The sequence below is a fragment of the Coenobita brevimanus genome, chromosome 52 (genome assembly GCF_032717465.1).
Source record: "Coenobita brevimanus isolate Jiangsu-jjx chromosome 52, ASM3271746v2, whole genome shotgun sequence".
NCBI classification, from domain to species: Eukaryota; Metazoa; Arthropoda; class Malacostraca; order Decapoda; family Coenobitidae; genus Coenobita; species Coenobita brevimanus.
Window position 1 is genome coordinate 1,158,957 of NC_137005.1, and position 25,992 is coordinate 1,184,948.

The 25,992-nt window shown below is 41.7% G+C and overlaps 1 protein-coding gene across 1 annotated transcript in view; it reads right to left on the reverse strand.

Moving 5' to 3' along the window:
- Hcs (holocarboxylase synthetase-like protein) overlaps nucleotides 1-25,992 on the reverse strand; it is a 79,218-nt gene that overhangs the window by 9,000 nt on the left and 44,226 nt on the right. The window contains exons 9-16 of the mRNA XM_080272935.1: nucleotides 23,249-23,319; nucleotides 18,336-18,374; nucleotides 14,560-14,713; nucleotides 4,947-5,112; nucleotides 967-1,022; nucleotides 789-921; nucleotides 475-654; nucleotides 168-303 (exon numbers count right to left, since the gene is read on the reverse strand). Coding sequence (XP_080129061.1) covers nucleotides 168-303; nucleotides 475-654; nucleotides 789-921; nucleotides 967-1,022; nucleotides 4,947-5,112; nucleotides 14,560-14,713; nucleotides 18,336-18,374; nucleotides 23,249-23,319 — 935 coding nt within the window. The remainder of the gene's footprint in view (nucleotides 1-167; nucleotides 304-474; nucleotides 655-788; nucleotides 922-966; nucleotides 1,023-4,946; nucleotides 5,113-14,559; nucleotides 14,714-18,335; nucleotides 18,375-23,248; nucleotides 23,320-25,992) is intronic.

A 25,992-nucleotide genomic window follows, 5' to 3' on the forward strand; every position in this document is an offset into this window, starting at 1 on the left:
GGGTAATGTTTTATCATTTTATTCAACAACATTGTCAAATTCCACAATTACTGTGTAAAATGAATGACAAATGAGTAGTAAAGATGTTGATGATACAATATTTTAAACACAAATCCCAGTTTCAGTTTCACTCATACTGTAAGACTAAGCCATGGTACAACACTCACCCTTGCCTTGTGTCTGCTGCGATGGCAAAACAACTATCCCATGCACCAGTGGAGGGTGACCTGCTGTAACCTTCATGCTTGAGGTCATCACATCACAGTAGATCACCAGACGCCCAAGTGCACTTGTCCTTAGGGTCTTCAGGAAGAACAAATTCCAGATCAGTCAAACGATATAAAATAAATTTTTAGTGTTCTACGATGGGAACAACAATGGGTATATTAAGAGGACTAAGAGGAAACTACAATTCTTGTCAAGGCTTTGCATTGGTGATGCAAAAATATACCAGCTTGGTAAACATATACTAACCTCAAAGTACTTGACTGTAGAGAATGTGAGAGGGCAGGCACTGGTAAGTATAGGTAGGAGGTGGTCACTGGGTTGGCCAGGGGTGCTGCCTGGCCCCACAAACTGTACAGTGAGCTCTGGTCGCCTTAGTTCTTCTCCTATCAAATGTGGTTGCAACTGGGTCAGCAGACTTTCCTTAAGCTGGGGAGTGCAAGGAACTGCCATAGTAATGTGAAAATGATGACAGAAAGAAACATAGTATGGTAAAAGTTTATTACATATCACGAGGTGAATAAAAAGCTAGTTCTTTGAGGAATAAATTACAGTCCTCTAACCTCATGGCGGCCAAGGAAGTAAGCTGGTGTATGTGGTGCAGCAGCAGTTACAGAAGACGAGGTGTCCAGGCCAAGCTCGGTCGTCAGTAGGTCACGCAACATTTCAAGCCTTGCCTGGTTGCTGGCTGCCAGCCTGGTGATAATAGCAGCTGATGGCTTCAGATCAGCAGGGTCTGGCTTGGCAATGGTATTTGGTGCATTGTAACACTCACGAGGATCACGCTCCAGGTGTACCTGAGTGAACACACTTATGTTAGGTTTGAGTATCTGAACGGGAAGAAGTGAGTGCAGGTAAATGGAATATATGGTGGCGAAAACTGATTACACAAAGTGATTTTCCACAGCCAACCTTATTTATCCTTCATGTGGAGATGGTGGAAGCACCCGACTGACAGGTATGCCATCTGTCAGGCAATCGACAATTCATTCACCCAGATGTTTATGTAGAGAGTGTTGTGTGTGCCAAGGAAGGATGATTATTGCTCTCTCCGTCTCTCTCCCTCTCCCTCTTGATTAACCTTTCACATCGGATGCCACGTCAACGTGCTACTAAGGAAATGTCTGTAGCCATCAGGTGGCACGTACCTGTGTTCTGGACTTTTTATATTTGCGCACCAGTACTGGGGGCCCAATAGTGGTTCAGTATCAGAAGGTAGCAAGACTAAGGAGTTGTCATCATGGGAGGACTATTATATTGTCTATTATTTTCGTCATGTACCAGAAGGCGTTTTGGAGGCGTTTTGTCTGCGGCCACCCTTTGCGGGATTAGGGCGTCGGGCTATAGATAGATAGATAGATAGATAGACCAGAAGTATGTTGCGGCATGCGGTATGAGATGTTTCGCTGCCGCGGCAGTTTACTTGGATCTGATGGAAGCGATGTCTGATGACTCAGATTATGTTGTCAGATAAAAGAGTGAAAAGGGAAGTGCTATTATAAAAGGAAAGAAAAAAAAAAAGAATAGCTCTGAGTTTATTATACTGATAGGCACAAGTCTTGCAGTGGAGGAGTTCCAACACCACAGGTTTTGACTTTTAACCACATAGGTAATTATTATTATTTTTTTAATATTATGTTACACATAATTTTACTGAGGAAATTATGGCCTATTTTTGGTGTGGAATATTTTATCAAAGACATTATATTTATACAGTATATATCAAAACCCCTGTGTATGGGACATCCAGCTAAAAAGAAATTAAAAAAAAAAAAAAAATGGCAGGGTTAATGCCAAACCGTCATTTAGTTTGGGAATCCCAAATTTTAAGTTAGGGAAATTGCTGAAAAATTCTTGTTAGATTCCTACTAGAACTCTAAACATGTACTGCAGTTACTTACTGTACAAATACAAGAATAGCTAGTCACTGGCAATCTCATCATCCTCCAGGAGTAATTCACAACAGAAACCTATGCATCGTGAATACTTTCAAATGAATCTGCTAAATGTTCCACTAAAATGGGCAAAAGCATTTTAAAAAGTTGCAGGTTGCCATGGCCTCCAGAGTAGCAACTAGATATGCAAAGTCACTAGATTCTGCCATTTTTCAACCTAGCTGACAACACTGCCTGCCATGCGTTCTGGCACAGTCCCGCTCAGCTGGTGCCGCGTAGTCTGGCCTTTGTTTTGGTAGGCACCATTGGTGGTAGCATGTGGGTGGCAAGCAGCGGCAGGCAGCTTCAAAAATTCGGTTTCTCTCTCCGCTGTCTGTTGATGCCGCAAAAAGTCGGATACCTGTACTACTTTAATTCAGCCTGATATTTTTTGTTTTGTTAGGTACACCCATACCCCGATTTCTGACGCACTGATAACCAAAGATTTGTTAGACCAAACAAAAGAAATGGGGGAACATTCCCACAATCCAAACAGCCATTGATTTGCTAGTCCAAACACTCCACCCCTCCCTAGGTTTGAAATGAGCGTGTCTGAACAGGATGTGGTGGTGCATACGGCTCTCCCTATCCTCCCTCCATCCCCTCTCTTCTCCCCCCATCCCTCCTCCATCCCCCACCATGCTTAGCATTGCAAGGTGTGTCTCCCTATCCATCCCCCCACCCTCCCCCACCCACTATTGTCTAACTTCCTATCCCCCTGCCCTTCCCCACCCCAGCTTGTCTCCCAAAACTGTGTGTGTGTGTGTGTGTGTGTGTGTGTGTGTGTGTATTCACCGGGTCGGTCAGGATCACGTGATGCTCATGATCGTCCGCTTTTTACCCTCCCAGAAGAGAGCTGAGAGTTTATATAGTCTGATCTACAGACAAAGCCTTGACCTTCACCCATGCACACACCCATCTCTTCACTCAAGGGGAACAGTACCTGCCGGCTTTGTCAGAGAAACTTTTCACATCCCAAGCAAGGCGTGAACCCGTCTTAGCAGATGCTAGGCAAGAGCGTTACCACTGAGCCAGTGAATGGTGTGTGTGTGTGTGTGTGTGTGTGTGTGTGTGTGTGTGTGTGTGTGTGTGTGTGTGTGTGTGTGTGTGAGTGTGTGTGTGTGTGTGTGTGTGTGTGTGTGTGTGTGTGTGTGTGTGTGTGTGTGTGTGTGTGTGTGTGTGTGTGTGTGTGTGTGTGTGTGTGTGTGTGTGTGTGTGTGTGCACGCACATGGAATGCATGAGAGAGAGAGAGAGAGAGAGTGAGAGAGAGACAGTGAGTCAGTGAGAGACAGTCAGTGAGAGTGCATAAGAGTGAGTCAGTGACAGTGAGTGGGAGAGTGTGTCAGTGACTGTGCGAGAGAGTGAGTCAGTGACAGTGCATGAGAGAGTCAGTGAGTGAGCGAGAGTGAGTCAGTGAGGGTGAGTGAGAGAGTGAGACTGGGTGGGGGGGGGGGAGAAGGGCAGTTTGGGATTCTGTCTCCTTCCATCCCCCACTCTCCCCCACCCTCACTTGTTTCCTTCCCACACTCCAGCTTGCCTCCCTGCAGTCCCCCCACCCTCCCCCACCACTGCTTGTCTCCCTCCCCATTCCTCCACCCTCCCCCACCCCCACTTCGCAGGCTGCCAGCTGGTTACCTGTCGGTTGTTGTCCTGAAGCATCTCACACAACACATCCCACCCACCTCATCTTCCTGCATGTGATGACTGATGTCTCATTTTTAAGCAATAGTACTGTTTATGAGGATAATAACATTACCTACGGTGTTTCTGTGTCAGTCTCTATTGATTAAGGTATATGGGAGTTTGGGTTTCAGTATGGAATGCATCTCTGGCTTTACTTCAGTATCTTACGGGGAAAATTGCTTCGATATCCAACACTCTCGTTGACCGAATACTTCCACTGGTGGGCAACACTGCCACAAATCGGGGTATGGGTGTAACGATGGATGGCAGTAGATGCGGTGTTGGATAACTGGAATACTACTGTACCCTGAAAACTTCACTTTCATGTAATGTGGGGGGTGGGGAGATTTATAGGATTATTATGTTTAACAGCAATCTGGCACACCTTATGCTTCTGCCAGAGACTAGTCTGATAAAATTCTGTCCAACTTTGGAGTCTTCCTTGGATGCTGCACCAAGCAACAGAAGGGATAAAAACAGAAGGAAGAGGCTGGTGAAAATCCATTCATTCATCATCCAATCCTGTGTTGCCCCATGAGGTGCATAGGAGCCCGGGGCTAGGCAAGTTGGTCCTGACACCTAAGATGAGAGTGACCAGCCTCACTCATACCTGAGTGGCATTATGTGAGCAATAAACCCCAGCCACCCCTAGGATATAAACCTATGCAGGCTCAATCCGACTGGAGCGCCTTAATTACCCACTAAACCACCAGGCGCAACCATTTGGTTATATGGTAACCACCTGGCATAGTAAATGGCTTCCTGGTATACAGGAAACCAATTGGCTTGTCACTCACTGCAGAGTCACCCGTAGACAGAAGGAAGAGGAGAGAGTAAAGGAAAGAAAGACAGAAGAGGAAGTGTAAAGGCAGCTGTAGGCAGAAAGAAGAGGAAAGAATGAAGGAAAGAAAGACAGCAGAGGAGGGAAGGAAGAGAGGAAAGAGCAGACACCCAAAGAAGCATAGCATCAGGTGAGTGGATGGTTAGCGCCCCCACCTACCACATATATTTGGGGAAAAAAGGAAAAAAACAAAAAGAGCTGATGCACACTAAATACTAAAAAGGACTTAAAAAAAAAAAGTACATAGATACTTGTACTCTACCTGAGAGAAAATTGCAGAGCCAAGGCCACCATGAAGCTTGGCAGAAAGGAGGGTGGGTGCTGCCCAGGTGTCATCAGTGGCCAACACCCTCAGGTCCAGCCGGTGACGACCCCCATATTCATCAATTATCTCCACGTGTGTTGGCTCCACACTCACTGCACCAGTCCTACACAGTACAGGCAGCTCCCATTATAATTAGCCCCATTTTCCATTTTTGCCACTGAATCCTCGGTATATTTTAAAAGTCTAATGGCATTCCACTGTTATTTACTGTGTTTACTGCCATACAATGTGCATCAGCATATAATCTGCGTCCATTATTTGGCAAGGAATATTTAGGACAAAAATTTACTCAAATACTAATCTAGAGGGAAGGTAGGAAAGTGTTCTGAAAAGAGGTAAAGAGAGTAAGAGAGGGTGATAAAGAAGTTAGCTGGGGTGTGAAATATCATAATGGTACACTGCTAGTGGAGAAGAGAGAAAAGTGAGCAGATGGTGAGAACACTTTCAAGAACTGTTAAACATAAAAGTGAAAGTGATGTGAGGATAAGTGGTTGAGGAATGGCTAGGAGAAGGAGGGAGGTGAGAAGAGAGGAAGAAATCAATAGGATGGAAGTAGTGGAAGCAATGAAGAAAGTCAAAATGGAGAAAGCCCGAGGAATTGATGGAGTGTGTGGTGAAATGCTGAAGTTCGGGGGAGAGACAGTAGTAGAATGGGTATGGAAGATGTGCAGCTTGGCGTGGGAGGAAGGTAAGGTCCCAGAGGACTTGAAGTCAGGTATAACTATTCCCTTGTACAAAGGAAAAGGGAAAAAAAAAGGGTGTGGTAATCACTGGGACATTAGTCTTCTCAGTGTAATAAGAAAAGTGTATGGTAGGATACTTACTGGCAAACTTCGGGGAAAAAAAAACAAAGGAATTAGTTGGTGAAGAACAGGGAGGTTTCAAGAAGGGAAGAGGTTGCGTAGATCAGATATTCATTCTTAGGTCTTTTGTGGAAAAGTTTCTAGAGAAGGGAATGAAGTTGCATGTTGCCTTCATGGATTTGGAAAAAGCGTATGATGGGGTGGATAGACAAGGAATGTGGAAAATACTAAGAATATATCGAGTAAATGGAAGTTGTTGAATGCCATGAAGAGTATCAATGAGGGGACTAAGGCTGCAGTAAGTGTGGATAGTGAATAGAGTGAATTTTTCTATTTGAATGCTGGACTGAAACAGGGATGTGTCATGTCTTCATGGCTATTCAATCAGTATATGGATGGGGTTATAAAAAAGTTACAAGGTAGGGCAATGGATGTTGGAGCAGCTTTAATGAGAGAAGGCAACATTTGAAAATTCCCTGTACTGCTGTTTGCAGATGATGCTGTATTGTTAAGTGAAGACGAAGGGGAACTGCAAGGCTTGGTGAATGAGTTTGGAAGCGTGTGTAAGAAACAGAATCTAAAGGTGAATGTAGGGAAGAGTAACGTTATAGTCTTTGAGAGAAATGAAGTCATTGGATGTACAATGATGTTGGCTGATAAGGGAATGGAAAATGTAAGAGCATTTAAGTACTTGGGTAGCGTGATGAGTAAGGATGGAAGTTTGGAGGGTAAAGTACTTGAAAGAGTACAAGGATAAAAGGTTGCTGGTTCACTGAAAGCAGTGATAAGAAATAGGGAAGTGAGCATGGAAGTAAAAAAGTTGCTGCATGACAGTATTGTGATACCAACTCTTAATGTATGGATGTGAAGCTTGGACCTTGTTGGAAGGACACAAGTCAAGAGTGAGAGCAGTGGAAATGAGTTATTTGAGAGGAGCATGTGGATTTACATAGAGAAGAGAGACTGACGAATGAGGAAGTGAAGGAGCATTGAGGTGTGGATGTGGATGTGATAGAAAGCATTAGGAGAAATATACTGAGGTGGTTTGGCCATGTGGAGAGGATGGAGAGCGAGAGACTAGCAAGCAGAGTGCATGTGAGTGAGGTGGAGGAGGGGAGAGGGAGAGGAAGGCCAAGGATGAGATGGAGGAATGGAGTGGAGAGGTATACGAGAGAGAGGGATGTGAGTTGGGAGCAGAGCATTGAAATGGCGGGGGACCGGAGGACATGAAGGTGATTTGTTTGAGGCCACCCCTTACGGGATTAAGGCATCTGACAATAGACAGATAGACAGAATTTACTAATTATTCATATTCAACATCCATTAATTTGTGTGGGAAAATATGTTTGCATTAAATTATTTAATGTGGAAATATATTAATACAGTACAGTATACACATCATTCATCACCACCTTGCATTCACTAGTAGGTGATCACCTGATTTTTGTTTACAATCTACTGATGCAATTAGTATGATGTAATCACTCCATGCTCCACATGTATGCACCCACAAAATGCTTTGTTTACTGCTTATTTATGATAACTAATCTAAGTCTGCATTACTGAAATCTTCATTAATAATTAGTAAGGCCATCAAGTGATTTTCTTCTGACTGTTGGTGGCATTAGTACCAATCACCACAACCTGCAGGCCTACCCCAAACTATGACCTTTGTGATATAATGAGCTACGTGATTCTTGAGGCAAAATTTTCTGGGAAAAATGTGCACATTATATGACGGGAATTACAATGTATGCCAGTTTCCCCAAATTTATATCATAATGTTTTGGAATTTTAGATTTCATTCTTTATATACTTATAACCAGGACTGGCAATTATAAGCATAACCATATTACAGAAATCCCTCGATTATCCAACATAATAGAACCAAAGACATGTCCTGGTAATGGCTCTGTCCAGATAACGGACTTCTCCCCTGGCCTCCCCACGTACATAACCTAACTTTGAAAGCATAGTGTAGAAGACCACTACAGTACATCGTACAACACTTGTTCCTGTTGTTTAACACTACTCTATCTGGTCAAGCAGACCTATAAAGCAATTACCATGGTCATGCAGACCCATCAACCACAGACAAGACAAGCAATCACCACTGCATGAAAACATGGAAAAACCGGCTTCACAAGAAAAATGCAGAGGGCACACAAAACATAATGGTAAAATGGAGTAAAATCATGGTAAAATAGAATAAAATCATGGCACAGTACAGTAAGCTAGAATAAAATCAACCTCAACACTCATGATTTGACCATACTGCATCAATCTTACCCAGGATCTCCTGCTTCTCCAGAGTCATTACTACCCTCTTCCTTTTCTCTGCTCGAAAGGCCATCATCGCACACCCTAGGAAGAGGCATGCAAGGAACAGCGAGGCCTGAAGCAGGTAGGAAACAATCACAAAAGCTAACATGTGTGCCGCCATAACAATAATCCAAGAAGAGCTGTTCACTACACTGTCGCCACGGGGGAACTGAACATGACCGAGGGGGTCTCTAGCAGACGATGGATGAACTACCCAGCCAGACAGGGAGGTGCAACCGGGTTCTTCCCGCCGGGCCGGCCATGAAAATGTTCAAGTAGCCAAAATTTCCACCTGGATGCGTGCATTTTGTCCGGATAAAATGGAAAAGTGTGTGAATAACGGTTTTAACGGCCAGATCGCAACACCTGGGTAATGGATTGTCCAGCCAATGGATGTCCAAATAATAGAAAAATTACTGTATTCTATCTATCTACCTACTGTCAGACGCCTTAATCCCTTATACAGGGTGGCCACAAACAAATCGCCTCCACGTCACCCTGTCCCCCCTCGTTTCACTGCCCTGCTCCCAATTCACACTCTCCTCTCTCATATACCTCTCAACTCCATCCCTCCATCTCATTCTTGGCCTCTCCCTCCCTCTCTGCCCTTCCACCTCGCTCATATACACTCTCCTTGTCAGTCTCTCACTCTCCATCCTCTCCACATGGCCAAACCACCTCAGTGTGTTTCTCCCAATGCTTCCTATCACATCCACATCCACACCACAATGCTCCTTCACATCCTCATTTGTCAGTCTGTCTCTCCATGTGACTCCACAGGTTCCTCTTAAATAACTCATTTCCACTGCTCTCACTCTTGACTTGTGTCCTTCCAACAATGTCCAAGTTTCACTTCCGTATGTCAGAGTTGGTATCACAATACTGTACTGTCATGTAATAACTTTTTCACTTCCATGCTCACTTCCCTGTTTCTTATCACTGCCTTCATGGAACCAGCAACCTTTCTTCCTTGTTGTACCCTTTCAAGCACTTCACCCTCCAAACTTCCATCCTTACTCATTACAATACCCAAGTACTTAAACGTACCCACATTTTCCATTTCTTCATCATCCAACCTCACTGTACATTCACTGACTTCACCTCTCTCGAAGACCACAACCCAAAATTCGAATTACAATAAATTTCCTGCTATAACAATTTTGCCATCGGAAAGCGCCAGGCACAGGCATAGGTGGAGACACTTTAGCAGTCTGGTGCACTAGCCCTCACAGCCTCCCGTATGCTACGTTCTGCCTTCTTTATTGTACGAACAGTTGACTCATTCACCCCAAACATACGGTTACTGGACAATTCACAGGCGTAGGTGGACACACTTGAGCACAGCCTGGTGCACTAGCCCTCACTGCCTCCCGTACGCTACGCTCTCCCTTCTTTATTGTACGAACGTTGACTCATTCACCCTAAACGTACTGTTCCGAGACAATTCACCGTCAAGTCAATTCACCATCAAAACAAGGATGATTCCTCGTCAGGACAATTCGCACCCTGGACGATTCCCCATCATTCTATAAATATACTTATTATTGATTAATTAATACTTTAATAACTAATTTTCAGGGGGATTTCATAACTCAAATAAGTACAAAACTAGTGTACTGTACTTGCTAAATTAACTGGTATGTAAATGAATGACGGGGAATCGTCCTGACAGCAAATTGTCACTGACATTCCTTCCTTAAGTTTGTCCAACACTTTAACTTTCTCTGTCAGCGACATCACTTTACGAGTCTGTTTTGGTGTGTTACCATATGCATCACTAGCACTACACTTAGGCCCCATGTTGGCAAACACGGCAAGCAATCACTCGAAGGCAGAAAAATAAGCCATAAATAACAATTCGCGAGTCACGCACGATTCGACTGTCGGATTCAAACTGACTGTGTGATGCGTGGTAGACCGACTTCCCACCCACACCCACACACACACATATGAATGCACACGGGCAGCAGGTAGGCATTTTTATATTTTATTTCTTTCTCTCATATATCAAAATTATTTATTTGAATACTCTAATTTTACGTTTTAATTATTGTACAAAAATTTGTGGATAACCGAAATTGTGTGAAAAAAGTTCACGTGAATTAACGGATTACTTCTGTGGATTTGTGTGCCCAGTGGTATGGTCAGTGCCAGTGTAGGCCCCAGTGCTATGGCTGGTGCAGGTATGGGTCCCAGTGCTAAGGTTGGTGCAGGTATGGGCTGGATTCCCTTCCCCCTAACCTGTTCCTGTCTGACTCAGAGGCTGACCACTAGTGCCTGTAAGCACAGGCTGTCCCCCAGCCTCGGGGGGGTCGACTTGGAGACGACTTGGACCAACACAGGAAGGAATGAAGGTGGGTTGTCATTTATGGTTCAGTCTTGGTTAGGTGACTTTGGGAAGTTGAGTTGACGTAACCCCCCTTTTATAATGGGTTTCAATGTACCGATTTACGATAAAATTGGTATATGATAAGGTATGACCTGACGTAACCCCATCATAAAACGAGTAATGACTGTACTTCTTCAGCTCCTGACCTTGTTCCTTCCACTTCTCCTTCTCCACTGTCTGAATCCTCATCTCATGTTCTTCATAATCCCCCTATAATTCTTAATTAGTTCTGTACAGTACAGGCTAAAGTAGTGTATGCAGCTAAGTTTTCAAAATTATTTTGGTCTGCAACATATGCTAAATTTTTTTTAAACAATTTTGGTAATGTTAGCTGGTTTGTGTTCAGTCCTGTACAATCTCTCTTGTTGTCTTTTTTGTGTATTGTAGTGTACCATTACTGTATCTTACCTGTACTGTATCTAATACTGAATAATGTACTTTATGAAATAAAGTAAAGTCCCAAGTTTGGTCCTATTTCATTTGTTTGACCTCCCAGAAAATTTCTAAGAGTAATATTCGGTTATCCGGAAAATTCCACATTCGGAATGGAAAAATCCCCGTGCATTCTGGTTAATCAAGCCTTTACTGTATATACCTTGTTTACAACACTCATGAGACTTATCCCACCATAATTTTTGCACTAATGGATGGAGTTGTGGAATAGCAGCTTGAAATGTAAAATACAAAACAAACACAGGCATTTTAAGCTATTACTCCATAACTCTTTCACAGAGTGAAAAAAATTTTCATGGCATCAATTTTTTTTAGTGTTGTAAGAAGGGTACATAGACAAATTATCATACAGAAAGTAAGGGATATCAGAATGTCTGGTGAGTGATGAACAGGGTGGCTTTGGGAGTAGTAGAGGATGTATGGATCAAATGTTTGCAATATGACAGATAGTGGAGAAGGCGTGTGAAAAGAGCTACAATATGTTTATAGGACTTAAGGATCTGGAAAAAGTGTACAAGATAAACACAGAAGGATTATGGAAAGTTTTGCATATGTATGGTGTAGACGATAAACTGCTGAGTACTGCTAGGAGCTTTTATAAAGGAAGTGCAGTGTGCACAAGGGTAGGTGGGCATTTAAAGAATGGTTCAAGATAAGTGTTGGCATAAGACAAAGTTGCATCATGTCTCCATGTCTGTTTAATATATCTATACCTGTATCTGTGCATGTGTGTGTGTGAATATGGTGTTATGAGAAAGGTAAAAATATGAGTAATGGAGAAAGGGATGGTGTTAGTAATGAATGGTGGTGGATGGAGTATCTAAAATCTGATAAATGCAGATGATGCAGTGCTGCCTGAAAAGACTGAACAAGGGCATGTTAAACTGGTGCAGAGTTTTGTTGAGTTTTGTAAGTACCATGCCTTGTAGGTAAATGTAGATGTGTGTAAAGTGATAGCTGTTGAGAGAGGTGATGCCCAGTGTGATGATATGGGGAATGGAGAGACTTGAACTAGTTAGGGAGTTTAAGTACCTGGGTGCAGTGACAGACAGTAGAGGTAAATGTGCAAAAGTGAAAGGTAAATTGGCACAGGGAAGAAAAATGATGTGCTATGAAGGCCTTGATAAGAAGCAGAGGTCTGAGTGTGGCAGCTGCAAGAGGCTTGCATGATGGAGTTTTAGTGCCTATTCTAACACTGTGTGTGTGTGTGTGTGTGTGTGTGTGTGTGTGTGTGTGTGTGTGTGTGTGTGTGTGTGTGTGTGACTCTGGGCATAGGCTTCACAGCCTGCTATCAAGACCCAGCAGTCCTCCTACATACCATACACCTCTACATGTCACCACTTCGGCACTAACACCCACCGTCCATATTGAATACATGCTAAGGCTGTCTCATACAGGACAGGTGTATGGTGTAGCATGAAAATGAAATGTCACAAGAGCAGTGGAGATGGAACTCTTGAAGAATGTGTGTGATGAACAGAGAGTGGACGGGATAAGGAATAATGCAGTTATGTAAGATGTGGAAAAAGGAAGTCTGTGGACACTAGAGTTGAAGAGAGTGTGCTACAATGGCATGGGAAAGGGTATATCTTGGCAAATTTGAAGGTGGGAGGAGATGTGGTAGATCTAAAAGAAGGTGGACAGATATGGTAAATGAGTGACTGAGAAAGAGAGGTATAGGAACTAATGAGGCTAGGGAAGTGACAAGTGACTGAGTTGGCTGGATGAATTTCGTATGGAGGAGTGTATGAACAGAGTCTGACACCCCATTTAACTTAACGGTTGTTGAACTGACTCTGTCAGATAGGTAAGTGTGAAACATGTGGAAAGTCCCCCCCCCCCTTCCAGTTGGAGCCAAAATTCTAGCAGCCTGAATGATGAGTGGGTGGCAGCATGGCTCATTCAACTAAGCAAACTTTGGTTAATATTTTTTCAACTTTTTTTTTTTATGGTTCTCTGGATGCTAATAGGTAGAAAAGAGGTCTGGATGATGATGATGATGATTTTTGTTCCTGCTTAATATCAATTTTATCAAATCTGGTATGAATTTCTTGGGCTATGAGGGGTTAGAGCTGATCTCAAGAACCCCATAAATCTGAGCATGTCTTTTATTTTTTAATCTTGTTAATGCCAGCAGATGATAGAAGGAGCTCTGTGGTGTAAATCTAAATGTGCCAAAACTGAAATAAAGAAAATGGTGGCCAGAATGTGGAATTTTAAACATATGGCACATTTGAAGTTCTTCCACGGAATGCCATGGGTAAATTAAAAACAAAAATCTACCTTCCATTTCTCAGTTTATTGTATTTAGTACGTCTGAAATTAATCCATGGAGCTCCTCATTTTCAACTAGGTAAGATGTTCCCCCTATCTCCCCCGGGTGGTAAATGGGGGCACTCACCATCCACCCACTCGATGTAGTGCTGCTCTCAGGTGTCTGCCCTTTGCTCTCCTCCCGCCTTTCCTTCCCTCCTCTTCTGTCTTTCTTTACTTCATTCTTTCCTCGTCCTTCTGCCTGCAGGTGACTATACACTCCCTCTTTTGTCTTTCTTTCCTTCATTCTTTCCTCTTTTTCTGCCTATGGATGACTATACTCTGAGTGACAAGCCAAATGGTTTTCTGTACACCAGAAAACCATTTACTACACTGGGTGGTAACCATCTAACCAAATTATGGCACCTGGTGGTTTATTGGGTAATTGCAGTGCTCCAATCGGATTGAGCCAGTGAAGGTTTATATCCAAGGGATGGTTGGGGTTATTGCTCATGTAACGCCACTCAGGGATGAGTGAGGCTGGTCACTCTCAGCTTAAATGTCAGGACCAACATGCCTAGCCCCAGGCTCCTACACTCCTCATGGGGCAAAGTAGGATTGGATGATGGATGGATGGATGGTAAGATGTTCCCAAACTGTTAGGTCAGTGCCTGCATGAAATCCTAATGACGGGAAAAAATGAGTACATGCATACCCCAATTTAACGATGCAATTGGTTAAGTAAAAACCCATCGCTAGGCGAGGTATCATATCTCGGGGTTGATTTAACAAGTAAACTATAGGGATGCATTTTTGAGCCTTGGGTTTTCCCCCCATCCAAGTCCTATACCCACCTCAACTGTGTCCAAAAACAAGTTTCTAGCTAACCTAAACCCCCAAATGGCTTCAAAACAAGTTAAATTACGCCTAAAACCGGTTTATAACTCACCTAAATCCCCCCCAAACCTGAAAATCATCAAAAATAAGTCTGGAAAAATCAAACTTAGTAAACTGTACCCTAAAATGACAATGTTCACTCCACCTATGACTAAAACACATTACTGTAACCGAAGTCTAAGAACAGTTTATAAATAAACCTAAACACAAAATTAAAGTATAAAATATCATCAACATTGGTTAGAAAAAAACAAAACCCATCATTTTACCAGGGTATGGCCATCATTTGGCATGGCAGGATGGTATTTCTACCCCCATCGCTATGCCGCGGTATCGCATCTAGGGGTGTTGTATCTCGGGTTCTGCCTGTACCTGACATCGCAAAAGCCTGTAATATGGTTAATTCATATATGCAACTATACCATACGAGTACCTTGGTGCTTCAGTTCTTGTGCCTTCCACCTCTTGGGAAAACCGTTTGTGTCGTGGTGATGAGTGGAAGCAGTGTTGATGATGGAGGAGTTGTACACTGGACCACTGTTTGTAGCTGACTGATACCACTGCCTGTTCCTGCACCTCCACTGTGCCTGATCAAATACATATAAAAATGACAATCTTATAGTGCCATTTTTCTCCACATTAAAAAGCTCCTACTGTATGTTATAAAGTCAAACTGTTACTGATGACTGTACATTTATCACCATTTTTTTTTTTAATCACTGGTAAGTTCCAACCACAACTGATCAGAGAAATACTTATGCTTTGTATTTTCCAGAACTATCATAAATTCATTATGGCACATCATATTCAGTGCAAATTTTAAATATACATGCAAGAAATTAAATACATAACTATACATTTAACTTTTAAACAGGTATACTATAAAAGCCGTAGAGAACTACCAGTACTTAGCATATACTTTTCTGCCATCCTAGCTCAGGCCAAACAGCTGGTCTCTTTGCACCTGTTCTTAAGATGACTAAAGCTGATACGGCACTAAAATAACAATTCCAGCAACTGTTTGTAAGACTGCTGTACTATGAAAAATACAGTAAGTAGTTCAACTGCATGAAGATAACCAACACTAAACAGAAACAATTTAGTTTCACGCGATAATACTATCTTCCACAAGACAAAGAGAAACAAACAATACTGGCATACAATATGGGCAATAAATTACAACAAACAACATTCACTGTCTAAAATACAGACTCTCTCTCTCTCTCTCTCTCTCACACGCACACGCACACACACACACACACACACACACACACACACACACACACACACACAGTACCGCCACTCCCAATCATACACTTACCTCATACTGTACTGGAATCAGCTTATCCATATATCATCAACCACAGACAACTATCCCACGAACTCCTTATATACATCTGGCTGCTGTTTTCATTATACCACACTACAAGGTACATATTTCTATAATCTAACACACTTACCATTTTAAAGTTCTAGAAATTCAACGTGGTATTGTAATTAATACTAGAGCAACACACAGGATGAGGCAGAATCCCAAAACATGGAAGAGACTCTAAAAGTGGGACAACTATCAAAGCACACCCACTGATATGGGTCAGACAATTCTTTACATACATTGAAAGTTCCTGGGACCCTACCACACCTCCTTCTTGTATATCAGAATCAGCCTGATATGCTGGAATACAGCATGAGCCCCAGCACATCACATCACATACTGCCTTCTGTCTTAACAACCACCGCTTTACTTCTATCTACATTCAGTTTCAGACATTCCCACATACAAATACCCACATACTCTGAGCCAGTCAACAAAAATACTGTACCTCCTCTGTCAACAACGAGCAGTGTCATTCTACAGTATATACAGTACAACAATTCGGAATTATTCGTTCCCTCATTACCCTTCAACATCATCATGCACTTTTACTTTATCCTTGCTTTGACCTCTCTCATAACATTAACCACATATACTAGGTCTGTACAAAAAAGAAACTGAACTTATTAAATAGCACATCAACTAGCCAGTATAGTTTGATCACAACAGGAGCACTGTGTAGCATCAACTTTGAGCTTTACTCTAACACTAGCCACATCATGCCATGTCACTTGGTCATCAAGGTACAGTACATGTGCTTGAGTGAACGTGTATTTAGTGCACTTGGTGATTTGTTGTATGGTGAACAGTGAAGGATCTTGAAGAGCAACATATCTGCATGAAATTCTGTTTCATAACAGGTAATGAAACATGGGTGTATAGCTACAATGTCAAAACAAAAAGGTAGTCATCACAACCAAAAAAGGCAGTGAAGAGTCGCTCAAATGTGAAGGTAATGTTCATCATCATCATCTAATCCAGTGTTGTCCCATGAGGAATGTAGAAGCCCAGGGCTAGGCAAGTTGGTCCTGACATTTAAGATGAGAGTGACCAGCCTCACTCATCCCTGAGTGGCATTACGTGAGCAATAAACCCCAACCACCCCTTGGATATAAACCTGTGACGGTTCAATCCGACTGAAGTGCCTTAATTGCCCGCTAAACCACCAGGTGCCATAATTTGTTATATGATTACCACTCAGCATAGTAAATGGTTTCCTGGTGCACAGGAAACCAACTGGGTTGTCACTCAGTGTAGAGTCACCTGTACACAAAAAGAAAGGGAATGAAGGAAAGCAAGACTGGAAGAGGAAGGATAGAATGAAGGAAGAGTGGAAAGGGCAGGCATCCAAGAGCAACACTACATCAAGTGAGTGGATGTAGTGTTGCTCTGGGGTGCCTGCCCTTTCCATTCTTCCTCTTCAATATTGCTTTCCTTGATCGTCTTTTTTTCATTGGAAGGGTGTCATTCATCATTAGTTTGTTCCATGTGGTCAGACAGTCAATAAAGAGTTTTTTTTAAATATTATGAAGCATCTGAGAAGGCAGTGTGAAGGAAGAGACCTGAGGTGTGGAAAAAAAAATCTTGGCTGTTGCACCATGACGATGCACCTGCTCATCTGTCATTCCTTAAGCCATGACTTTCTGGCGAGGCACGGGACGACTGTCATCCCCTACTCTCAGGATCTGGCCCCTGTGGACTTTTTTTTTTTTTTCCCCAAAGTTGAAATCCACCCTAAAAGGTTGCCAATTTCACACAATAGGAGAGACAAGAAAATTCGCCAAGTGCACTAAACACATGTTCACTTAAACATATACTGTACCTCGATGACTAGGTGACGTGACGTGATGCTGCTAGAGTCAGACTAAAGCTCAAAGTTGCTGCTGAACAGCACTCTCATCACGATCATGCTTCACCAGCTAGTTGGTGCATTATTTAAAATGTTTGGTTTCTCTTTGGACAGACCTCGTACGTACTGTACATCCTGAACATGTGAGTACATCCTTGTTTCACTCAAGTCACTCACTTGCCCTTCACCATGCACTGATATCATCATTAAAGTTTTCATGCCATTTGGCAGTTTAAAGCCACACCATGCATACAGTACATAAAAGCAGTTAATCCCACATTATCCCCTTCCAGCATCAGAAGTACACAGTACAGTATATCTTACAGTTCTCTCAAGCTTCTTCCACTATCTGTCTTGATGCAAACCTTTGATTCACCCATCCCCTACCATTCTACAAATCATCCTGTTTATCAATCACCAGGCTGTCTCACATTTTCAGTTACATAACTGTTCTTCCATATGCCTCTTCAAAACTCATCTGACTGGCTTTGTGTACTGTACAATACTTAACTTTGGTCTTAATATTGTACTGTAAATGGTCAGTAAAACTCAACAGATCTGTTCCATCACAGATGTTGTACAATACTTACTTCAGTCTTATTTTGAACAATAAGTGTATACTACTGTATAGTAAATATGCTAACTTAATTTAATCTAGCAAGACACACTACAATGCAACCACTCAACGACAAACAGTGAGTTTAAAAAGTGATAAACATGCAAAGGCATCAAACTAAAATACTTAGAGATACCAAGTTAAGATGCAGAATAATAAACATTACACACAGATTGTTATTGATTGAGAAAGTGTTATTTCTGTGATAAGGCTAATGTAACAAAAACAAAGCAATGGCTTTTAAGCAGAGTCCTGCTTCATGGTGGATAAAAGCTAAGGTGGACATCTAAACTATGAGTGTGAGCTGGGTGGGTGACAGTTCCCTGTTTTGGATAACTACTCACTAACATCACGGCAAGAAAGAAATACCTGAGGCTACAAGTCTAGAGGTCCAGGGCAGCTCGAAAGCTAAGACAAAATTATGAAAAAAAAAAAGACAAAAAAAGAGAGGAAGAAAGATGAAGAAATGACAGTCATTCAGAAATATCTGTGAACTATAACAATCATAGTCTTATCTATTAAAAATAAACATCATCCAATAATATATCAATATTATGGGAAACTACAATGAAGACTACAACAATAATCAAAATTGAATTCAAGGAAACATCTGCCACATATGGAAGGGGCAAATTTTAAATTTCAATAAAATCACTCTGGAAAACTATGGAAAATTCTCTGTATAATACATTTAAAAAAAATAATAATTATCATATTTTAAAATCAATATAACCGTAGAGACTTCACTGACAATATTAGGGAATATAACAAAAAAGAAATTCTTATCACAAGTTTTAATCCCACCAAATATTGTAGTTAAGTAAAGAAACTGAGTCACAACAGTTATGACTGGCACGGTTTTAGCAACACAACAAAGAGAAGCTAAGGGGGGAGACATAAATAAGCAAGGGAAGGGGTACATATATCTAACATACTTGCTACACAACAATATAACTAAATAAATTTTTTTCTTTCTTTTTTTACCTATAAAGGCCTGACTGCCTGTCTTAAACTTTTAGCTGACTAACACAAATGCTCTGATAAACTCACTGAAGGAAAAGGGTACACTCAAGGACAAAAGTTTGCATACTATTCCACTGTGTCTACTTCACACCTTATGTCTGTCACTTCTCTCTCTGATCCATCATATCAAAGAAAATCACCTACAGGCAGAGAAATAAACAAAGCTTCCTTCAACCTTGGAATATTAGCCAGCAAAGAAGAGTGAGAAGAAGAGGTGAAACATATGGCAAATTTCTATCCTTGACAGTACTTGTGTGACTGAAATAATGCTGCAATGCTAGCAGCCAACAGATCAATGGTCTTCTTTTACATTACACAACATAAAACCTCAAGTCACCTCTTCCATCATGGCACTTCCATTTTTCCTGATATTATATACAGTAACTTCTTGTTATAAGTTATCTTTATTTTACAATCTTTTTTGCTATGAAGTCCACAGACACATTGTTAATTAAAGTTCCACTACTACCTATACAGCTGATTTGTAAATTTCCCCCAACTCATAGTATCAGATGTATGGAACACATCATCAGCAAATAAAAGGACTTACTGTACCACCAGGGCTCAGCATACACTGCAAATGATACATGTTCCATTGACATAAATGATAATGATGTGACCTAAGAGGTTGCTTGAAAAATGTTTATGTGTGGTAGTGTATAAGGAGAACCAACACAAGCCTCAACCAGTGATCAGAGCCATGGGCAGCAGGGGTACAAACACAGTCTTTACATAACTTCACCAGCATGCCACCTCCCTCAACCATTATATCTCAAAGACAACTAGCAGTTCTTAGTTTACTTGATATACCACCAGAAAATTATGAGATGAGAAGTACTCTAAAGATCAGATAGAGCTGAATATGAAAATACCATGGCATACATATAATAAAGGTCAAGATCACACACACACACACACACACATATACACACACAAACATAACAAGTTAAAGTCTGTAATATGAAAAAAAGCATACAGTTAAGAATGATTAAAAAAGGTTATACTGACTATGACCAAGTACAAGAATGAGCTTCAAAGCAAGCCTGATGACACTAAATCACCCAGGTGGATGAGAGTGGGTTCATAGAATGTAGGAAGTTTAAGGGCTAGGGCGGGGGAAGTCACTGAGGCATTCAGTAGGTGGGTGGATGTGGGACGTTTGCAGGAAGTACAGTACAAGGGTGGATCAGCCAGAATGATTGTTGGGAAGGAATGCTACTATAAGTTGTTTTGGTAGGGGGGGACAGATGGATATGGGGGAGTGGGTGTGTTGGTTGTGGAGAAATTGGTGGAATATATGAATGTTATGAGAGTAAGTGATGGGATATTAGAATTGAAAATTTTGTTTGGTGGAATGATGTTTGCAATTATATCAGCATATGCTCCACAGGCAGGCTTGCATGAGGCAGAGAAGGATAGATTCTGGGATGACTTAATATGTGTAGCAGGTGGTACGCAAGATGATGAGATAGTGGTTATGGGAGGGGACTCAAATGGTCATGTAAGTGGAGCGGCTCAAGGATATTAAGGAGTACATGGGGGATGTGCTTATGGTACAATTAATAAGGAAGGGGAAAGGATACTCAAGTTTAGGCAAGCAGTGCACATGACTGTGTGCAACACACACATTAGGAAAAGAGAAACAGCAGGTTGGTTATGTACGAGCCTGGAGGAAATAGCAGTCAGACAGATTAATTTCTGGTCAGGCAGGTTGATAGGAGGTTAGTGAGGGATGTTAAAGTTATAGGAAGTGAGGAGTGTGTGCAACAGCACAAATTTTTGCTATGTGACATGATGCTTAAAGAACGAGTGATGAAAAAGAGGGCTTATGTACCTAGGAGGAAAATATGGAAGCTGGAAAACCAAGCAATAAGGGATGCATTTTATTGTGAGATGAGGAGAGCAGTGACTGAACAGGGAGCTGTTGACAGAGGCGTTAATGAACAGTAAAGAGCCCTCAAGAAGAACCTCTTAAGAGTTACTGATGCAGAATGTCGTTGAACAAGAGGCCCACCAAGACATAAAATAGCTTGGTGGTAGGATAAAGGTGCAGTTAAGGAAAAAAGAAGGCTTTTCCGGGAATGAAAGAAGGATGGTAACAAAGAGGAATACTTGGCTGCTAAGCATAGGGCAAGAAGAGAGGTATACAGAGAGAAGTCTGAGTCACAGAGACTTTTACTTGATAACCTAAATCATGTGGAAAGGAAGAATATGATATTTAGAGTGGCAAATCAGGTGAAGAGGGATATTATAGGTGAGCAGTGTGTGAAGAATGATGAGGGAAGGATAGTGGTGAACAGTGGGGATATTAAAGACGTATGGAGAAAGCATTATAGCCAGCAGTTGAATAAGGAGTCTGACTGGGATTGGGAGGGTTTGGAGCCAGCAGATCCATTATTTGGCCCTTGCCCTTTGATTGACACTGCTACCGTGAGAGATGGAATAGCCAGGATGCAGGTGTGTCTGGGCTGATTGCTGAAATGTCGAAGGCTTCAGGAGATACAGGAGAGAGGTTAGTCACTGACTTGATAAATATGAGTATATATGAGTGGGTTGTCCCAGATGATTGGCTGAAGAGTGTAACTGTAAATGTGTACAAGGGGAAGGGTGACGCCATGGAAAGAGGATATTACAGAGGTATAAAGCTTTTAGATCAGGTAATGAAGGTAATGGAGAGAGTTCTTGAAGATATGATTAGAGAAAGAGTGAATACTGATGAGATGCAGTTTGGGTTTATGCCAGGCATGGGGACCACTGATGCCATATTCATTGTTCGACAGCTTCAGGAAAAATATATAGGAAAGAAAAGGGAACTGTATTTTATTTTTGCTGATTTGGAGATGGCCTTTGACAGAGTCCCTAGAGAGGTGGTGATGTGGGCAATGAGAAAGCTTGGGATGGAGGACTGGCTGGTTGGGGTGGTTATGGCCATGCATGTGGTTGCTCACATCCAGGTAAGAATGAATGGAGAGTTGAGTGATGAGTTTTCCACAAATGTTGGTGTGCATCACGGGTCAGTTTTGAGACCCCTGTTGTTTATCATGGTACTTGAAGCCCTCTCATGTGACTTCAGAAATGGACTCCTGTGGGAGATGTTATATGCTGATGATTTGGTGCTGACTGCAGAGAATGAAAGGGAGCCGGAGGAATGATTTAGGAAGAGGAGAGATAGTATGGGGCAAAAGGGCTTTAGAGTAAATGCAGATAAAGCAAAAGTGATGATATCTAGGGTTGGTGGCAGTACTGTCAAAGAAGAGGGAGAGTGGCCATGTGCAATTTGCCACAAGGGCGTGGGAAGTAATTCCACCTTGTGCAGTATTTGTGATAAGTGGGTGAATAAGAGATGGAGTGGTATCAGAGGTAGACTATGAGATAATGCTGAAATTATGTGTGCAATGTGTCGGGGAGAGCAGGTGGAGACTGTCAGGCGTGAAAGAACTGAACTTGCTGATGAGTCTCTTGAGTGTGGAAGAGTTTTGGTATTTGGAATAAATGTTATGTGCTGGAGGTGGAGCTGAAACTAGCTCTGTGGCTAGGGTAAGAAGTGGCTGGAAAAAGTTCAGGGAGCTGTTGCCTCTCCTGACACTGAGAGGGCTCTCCCTATGTGCTACATGATCTTTGTATGCAGCATATGTTAGGAGTGTAATGCTGTATGGTAGTGAGACCTGGGCAGTAAAGGAAGAGGATATTCGCAGGCTCAAACATACAGAAATGACAATGATTAGGTGGATACGTAGTGTGTCCCTGAGTGTAAGGCCTGAGGGGGTTAGGTTTACGTTGCAGGAGTTGAGAGGTAGGATGAGACTGGAGTGCATTGGTGTTGTGATGAGGAGAAGTAAATTGAGGTGGTTTGGGCATGTGGAGAAGATGGGGGATGATAATTGGGTGCAGAACATGAGAAGCATTAATACTGGGGATGAGGTTTCGAGGGGTAGACCGAAGAAGACCTGGGACGAGGTCATTAAGTGTGACCTCAGGGTTATGGGACTGAACAGGGAGGCTGCCACAGATCGAGCAGCAAGGAACGCTGCCATTAGGTGACCCAGGCCGATGCATGCATGCATGTTGGAGCCTTCAAAAATGAAAACGAAAAGGAAAGATGATAAATCATTAATCAGAATAAAGACTGACAAAGGAATACAACTTTGTGACAGAAGGAAACTGAGAGAGGTAGGGGTATAAACTTGACTATATGGGAAATAGCATCATAAACTGCTAATGAAAGATGAATGTACGTGTCAGGGAGCAGGGAGACTTACCAAAGAGAGGAACAGCCATGTTGAGAAAATCAGAACATATAGAGAGTATCCGTCCTCCCTGAAGCAGGTACCTGAAACAATGAAGTAAACAGTGTAGGCTATACTGGCATTACCATAACTATAGTCTCACCAATCTTAAACCCAGGTTTGGGTGGAGTCTGGCGCTGGCTGCAGCCATGCCATACTTCCTAAACGAGCGATGAGTAGATTCTGTTATATATGTAATAGGCATCACAGATAGGTACACACATACTAATACAATATAAACGTAAGTATTCTAGCATATAAAAGGAAGGTAAACGTGTAATGCATATGGCTCTTGTACATCAATAAAGAAACGTGGCATACATATTTTACAGTGGTGCTGAAAAATATGTAGTTACTTTTACCGACTTTCACGGTAGTTCTAAGTTGGGTAAGTAATGTAACAATTACGTTTATAATATAATTTGAAGGAATCAGTAGAACATACGCTATTTTCTTAATAGAAATAAATAAGTTAAAACACTCACGAGCGGCAACACCAGGCCCATACTGGGAGTTAATCCATTGGAGGGAGATTTAAGCTTCTGTCAGGTGCTTCCACTATTCACTTTCTATGTTGATGCAGACACAATGGCAGCTACGCCAACTCGCTCGCATCTACATAGTCAAGCCAAAGAAATGGCCTTCAACGTAAGCCAGTATTTTCTGCAGGAGAAGCAGTACGGAGGAATTTTCGATGATGTGTCAAGGGCAATTCATCGAACAGCTGCAGCAACAGGACTTAGCAAGAGCAGGATTGAAGCAATACGCAGAGAAGCAAGAGATAATGAAGAAAACAACTCTCCAGAGTTTACGTCTCCCAAGAAAATCACTCTCACCTCTTCTGATGAGGAGGATTCATGATAATTTCTTACATGCTGTAAGAGAAGAGGAATAGGCCTATCGGGGAAACCTCTTAAAAAAAAAAAAAAAAAAAAAGCGCCGTGACTTTTACCTCTTGGGTGGTGTGGAAAGAAAGTCTAAGTTTTAATATGCAGAGTGTAATTTAAAGGCTATAACCAGGTAAAAAATCATAAATTATATGAGAGAGAGAGAATGCGACTTTTAAATTCATTATTTTGATTATATTTATAACTTAAACTAGTTTGTCTTTACACACACACACACATACACAAACACACACACACACACACACACACACACACACAGAAGTGGGTGAAGTCATGTCAGGCCAGGTGGCGAGATGGGAGAGGACGAACTCTAACGGTGTCAGGTCAGCCACTAGCCAATGAGAGTATAGGAAACAAGGCAACGCTGTACGCCGGGAAATCCCCGGCTGGACTCCACCCAAACCTTGGTTTTAGATTGGTGAGACTATAGTGAGACAGCAGTTCACTTAGAAAACATAAGAACAGTTGAGTTTCATGATCTGTATACCACTGCATTTGTGAATTTGATGGGCGTCGGAGGATTAAAATTTCCACCATCAATCATCAACATACTTGTGGATATCCATGCACAATTCATGGTAACAATTACCAGTGAAGCAATTGAAAAACTGTCCACTTATGGATATCCCAACATATCTGAGCATAAAAACTATTGATACGATAACCAAGTAAATATGAATAGAGTATACACAGTGATTTCTAGAGCCTCGAGTGCTTGTACAGTGTACAGTATAGCACGGGTGGAGGAAAGTGTGGGTGTGTAACATATTTTAGTGCATGTTAGACACTGAACTCTTAGATGCACCCTATGGGAAAATAGGAAAGAGTGAGAATCTGAAAAACTAGTGGGCCCAAAAATATTCAGCCTGCTGGCAACACCAGTGAGTAATACAGTACTGTACAATCATTCCCATAGCACAGTATTATACCCTCTGTCCTCGTTATAACAATGAGATGTGTTTGGGAAAACCCATCGTTGAGCCTGGGTATCATTGACCAGGGACCTAACGGAAGTTATAACAGAAAATATTGGGATGCGTTGGAGAGCCTTGGGATCCCACCCTAACCAAGTCCAAAACCCACCCAAATGAGACCAAAAACAAGTTTCTTGCTCACCTACATCCCCAAATTGCTTTAAAACAAGCTAAACTAAGCTTAAAAGCAGTCTATAGCTCACCTAAACTCAAAAATAAAATCTGAAAGTCATCAAAAATAAATCTGGAAAAAAATCAAATACAGTAAAACTGTACCCCAAAATGATAATGTTCACCCCACCTATTACTAAAACACATTAACCTAAGTCTAAAAACATTTTATAAATCAATCTAAACATAAAATTCAAGTCTATAATATCATCAAAATTGGTTAAACAAGAAATCATCACATAAAAACCTATCGGATAACCGCGAACCGGCCATCGATAGGCAGGGAAGGGTGCTAATTTTTTTACATTGCTATGGTGGGGTATCGTTCGGCAACTGATCATATAGCGGGGTATGGGTGTATACATATTGTCTAACAAGAGTTGTGAATGGACCCTATATCTTATCTACTAGTAAATAATATAATTCTGCTGTTATTGTTACAATACCATTATTAAGTTTGAGAATGACATGCAAATTCCATCATCCCGAGTGTGTTAGTTTGAAGGTGCCAGTTGATTTAGACTAGTGGAATATCTGGAAAATGTGGCTGTATAAAAATCCTCAGGCATTTTAAAGTCAAAGTTGGCAAATAGGTTTTCCTAGGGTGTTTTTTTGTACTGAATCCATTTTTGCTGTTTGCCAAGCTGTAACTCATGTGGTTTAG